At 37.8% G+C, this 4365-nt stretch overlaps 1 protein-coding gene across 1 annotated transcript; it reads left to right on the forward strand.

Moving 5' to 3' along the window:
• The first annotated feature begins 1060 nt into the window (after positions 1 to 1060).
• On the forward strand, positions 1061 to 2553 carry LOC109222599 (1-aminocyclopropane-1-carboxylate oxidase-like). The gene is made up of 2 exons (XM_019386938.1): positions 1061 to 1330; positions 1935 to 2553. Exons 1-2 carry the CDS (start codon positions 1232 to 1234, stop codon positions 2169 to 2171), a joined length of 336 nt encoding a protein of 111 aa, XP_019242483.1. The 5' UTR covers positions 1061 to 1231; the 3' UTR covers positions 2172 to 2553.
• Positions 2554 to 4365: the final 1812 nt, after the last annotated feature.

Here is a 4365-nt window from a genome sequence, read left to right on the forward strand (position 1 = left end):
AAAATGGTCATTCTGTTATTTTCCCTCTGTAGATATATATAGTAACTGTACAGGTTATGTGGTAGTCTTGTCTAGCCTCGTCACTACTTCGCCGGGGTTAGGCTAGGCACTTACCAGCACATGGGGTCGGTTGTGCTGATACTACACTCTGTGTTCTTTTGCACAGATCCAGGTACCGGACAGCAATAGTAGCTCGGGAGCCAGCCTTCAGTCCTCCGAGACACCGAGGTAGCCTTGCAGGCGTCCGCAGGCCCGGTGTCTCCTCTATCTTTATTTATGTTCTGTTATCTCTTGTATTCGAGACAGAAAATGTTACTCTCTTTCAAACGGATGTATGTAGTAAATCTTAGTAGTCCGTGAATGTTGTGACACCAGTTCTGGGTAGAGGCATATGTGGATCTTCCTTATTATCTTGGTTTATTTCGTTTAAGTCTTCCGCTAAATTACGAATTCCGCTGTTGTTTAATTATTTATTTCCTGCTAATTTAATTGGTAAAAATGGATCTAAAACAAAAGTACTTATGGATTCTAAGAGTGTGGCTTGCCTAGCTTCTACGAGTAGGCGCCATCACGACCCCCGAGGGTGGAAAATCCGGATCGTGACATATATGTTTAACTGATTCGCATGAAAATGGCTGCTAATGTTATGTTCGTATATATAAATTCGCAAGTTTTAAATATAAATGTTATGCTAAATTAGAAACATTGATGATAATTTCCTTTTAAAAATATTTTCTTAATGTATTTGACTAACTTCAAGTCATCAATATGTTCTTTAATTTGAAATGTTGACTTCAAATGTGACAGCTACCAATGTAGGCTCATGTAAGGCAAAATGATTAGAATTTAGAAAAAGGGACGTTGCTAATAACATGAAAGTATTTATTTAATCAATTATTTTGTGATTAATACTAAGTAAGGGAGAAGGCTTCTGTTGTAGGGAAGCAATGCCACACAAAGACATTGACCTTGTTGTTTAAATTAATAAATATTAATCTGTCACCGTCCATTTAACTTACTCTAACTGCTACATTGGTTTTACTTCTTTATGTTTTTTTAGACATTTGACATTGAATAAGATGAGAATATTTTTGGCTATAAAAAGGGTGTTCATGTCAATATTTTCTAGACCACCAAATTAAAACAGTGCCAGCCTCAAAAAGATAGGATCTGTCTGCTATTATTGTCTGTTTAGTTTTTGTGTTTGTCATTTTATTACTACAACAATATAATGACTATTCCGGTGATTGATTTCTCAAAGCTTGGAGAGGAAAGAACCCAAACTTTGGCTCAGATTTCCAAAGGCTGTGAAGAATGGGGATTTTTTCAGGTATTTTCTGCAATATATACACTTATATGTTTATTTTTTAGTCTGAATGTTCAAAATATGGTTTGTGTTGCTGTTATTTTTTTGCTATTGGTCGTCACCAAAGGGTTAAAATATTAAAAGGGTCATCGTCTAAAGGCTTATAATAAGCAAAAGGAAAGTTTCTTAATTTCTCAACAATATAATAGAACCCCTTCTTAATATTCTTATTTTGAGTCCTCATTTTCTTGTCTTGTTTACTTGGAAAATGTATTTTTATATCGATAAATCTCAAGGACGTTCATCCTTTCTTGAGTTTTTACCATTATTCTCCTGCTAATGGTAAAATGGGCCTCAAAAGCTATATTTTCATAGTAAAAAGTTCCTTCATTTTCTTCCTATATTTGGATAATGGATAGTCATACTGTGAATGCTTGCGTGAACTTGCTCATATTGCCGGTCTCATCAAGTTTGGATAAAGGAAGCGAGTTGTGGTAGGTTAATTGTGAACGTAAAAACTAGTCAATGTATGATGAATCTCTACATTGACATGGTCAACGAGAATTCATATAGCACTCGAACTGAGGCATAGTTGTTACATGTTGATAGTCATAATTAATTTGTGCAGTTGGTGAATCATGGGATACCAGTGGAGCTGCTTGAGAGGGTGAAGAAAGTGTGTGCAGAATGCTTTAAGCTGGAAAGAGAAGAGGCTTTCAAGAATTCAACACCAGTCAAGTTGCTTAATGAGCTAGCGGAGACCAAGAAGAATGGCAATTATAAGGTTGAAAATGTGGATTGGGAAGATGTCTTCCTTCTCACTGATGACAATCAATGGCCCTCCAACACTCCTCAATTCAAGTGAGCATCAATTTTATTCACTATAATTACAAAACTATTTTTATCACATTAGGAGGTCACGAGTTCCAACCGTGGAAACAGCCTCTTGCAGGGTAAGGCTGCGTACAATAGACCCTTGTGGTCCGACCCTTCCCCTGACATGGGTGCACCGGGCTGCCCTTTATTATAACAATAAGGTCACACTTTTTTTTGTCACATTAAAGTACTGAACTTTATCCTATATAACAGTAAAGTCATGTTGATGGTATGTTTTATCATCATAGCGGGTAAAATTTAGCTAATCTGATGTGACAAACAATAATTTTGTGACTTTACTGTAGCAATTGGAAAAGTTCAATGGCCAATTTGAAACTAATTCAGAAAATTATTGCAAGATAACTATTGGAATTTCCTTAACATTATATATATATATATATATATATACATATATATATATATATAGCGGAATCGAAAATACAAAACAAGTAAACAGTATGGGGGGGGGGGGGAAAGCATGCTGTGGGGAGATAACAGTATTAATGGTAAATTCAGAATAACAATCTAAGGGCAGCTTGGAATTTACAGTGGACAAGAAACCAATACACAAAATATACACACTCGTATCAATGATTGTTGCGGCGCGCAACCCGATCCCAATATTTAATAACACTGTTGCGGCGTGCAACCCGATCCATAAATATCCTTGTTGTGGCGTGCAACCCGATCCCAATATTTAATAACATTGTTGCGGCGTGCAACCCGATCCATATCATTTAACATTGTTGCGGCGCGCAACCCGATCCATATATATCATTCAATGCACGGCATCACCCTTCGTGCTTTAACACTCTTCCTCACACAATCAACAATCACAAACAAGGGCAAGGGAAAATAATACAACAAGAATAGAAGTCCCAGCAAGGGCACACATCAACAATTTAAAGACCCGGCAAGGGTACAACATCAGTAACCAACAACATCCCGGCAAGGGAATAAATCATTAACTCTTTTCTTTCTTTCACTTTCATCTCATAGTTCACATTATCATTTGAGCCAGTGCTCCAAAGAGTTACTTATCTCATAAACCCTCACAATTTTTATTTTGACCCGAGCCAATGCTCCACGAAGTTTCAAGATCACAATTTCTTTCACAAGGTCTTTACAACATATAGAAGTCATCAATTAAGCATGGAAGGCATATCAACAACCAAACTATTCGCAAAGTAAGGACTCACGGTCATGCTAGACACCAATGTATAGATACTCGTCACCATGCCTATACATCGTACTCGACAATTAGCAAGCATCAAATAAGACTCAACCCCTATTCCCTCAATCTAGGGTTAAACCAAACACTTACCTCGATGCCTTGAATTCCACTCAAACCTCAACCATCGCTTTGCCCCGTGATTCCACCTCCAATCTGCTCGAATTTAGTCACAAATTACTCGATTACTTTAATAAACGCTAAATGAATCAATTTGAATGCATAAAAATGATTTTCCCAAGTTTTTCCCAAAAATTCCAAAATCGCCCCCGGGCCCACGTGGTCAAAACCCAAGGTTCGAACCAAAACCCGGTTACCCATTCCCCCACGAACTCAGATACGCAATTTATTTTAAAATCGGACCTCAAATTGAGGTCCAAATCCCCAATTTATAGAAAACCTAGGTTCTACCCAAAACCCCCAATTTCACCCATGAAAACCATTGATTTTTAAGTTGAAAACATGTTAAATGATGTTAAAGATTGAAAGAAATGAGTAAAAACCAACTTACAAATGATTTGGAAGAAGTCTTGTTCTTGGAAAATCGCTCAAAGAGTTGTATTTCGAAAGTGGGGTGAAAAATGACTTAAAATTCGACTAAGTATGAAATATGCTGGGCTGCAGTTATCGCAATTGCGAACAGGGGTTCGCAATTGCGAACCCCGACCAAATTATGGGAATTGCGAACTCTAGTTCGCATTTGCGAACTCAGGCCTATCAGGGGACCTTCGCATTTGCGAAAAAGGTCTTGCATTTGCGAACCCTGGACCTTCGTATTTGCGGAGAATGATTTCGCATTTGCGATCATTGTCAGGCCTGGGCTGGTTTCGCATTTGCGAACCAGCCTTCGCATTTGCGTGAGCTGGACCTTCGCATTTGCGAATACTGGCTTCGCAAATACGAAACCTGCAGATCAGAGATACTAGATTTTTCAAAAATGCAAAAAAATGCA

Source organism: Nicotiana attenuata, unplaced genomic scaffold, assembly GCF_001879085.1.
Source record: "Nicotiana attenuata strain UT unplaced genomic scaffold, NIATTr2, whole genome shotgun sequence".
Lineage (NCBI taxonomy): Eukaryota > Viridiplantae > Streptophyta > Magnoliopsida > Solanales > Solanaceae > Nicotiana > Nicotiana attenuata.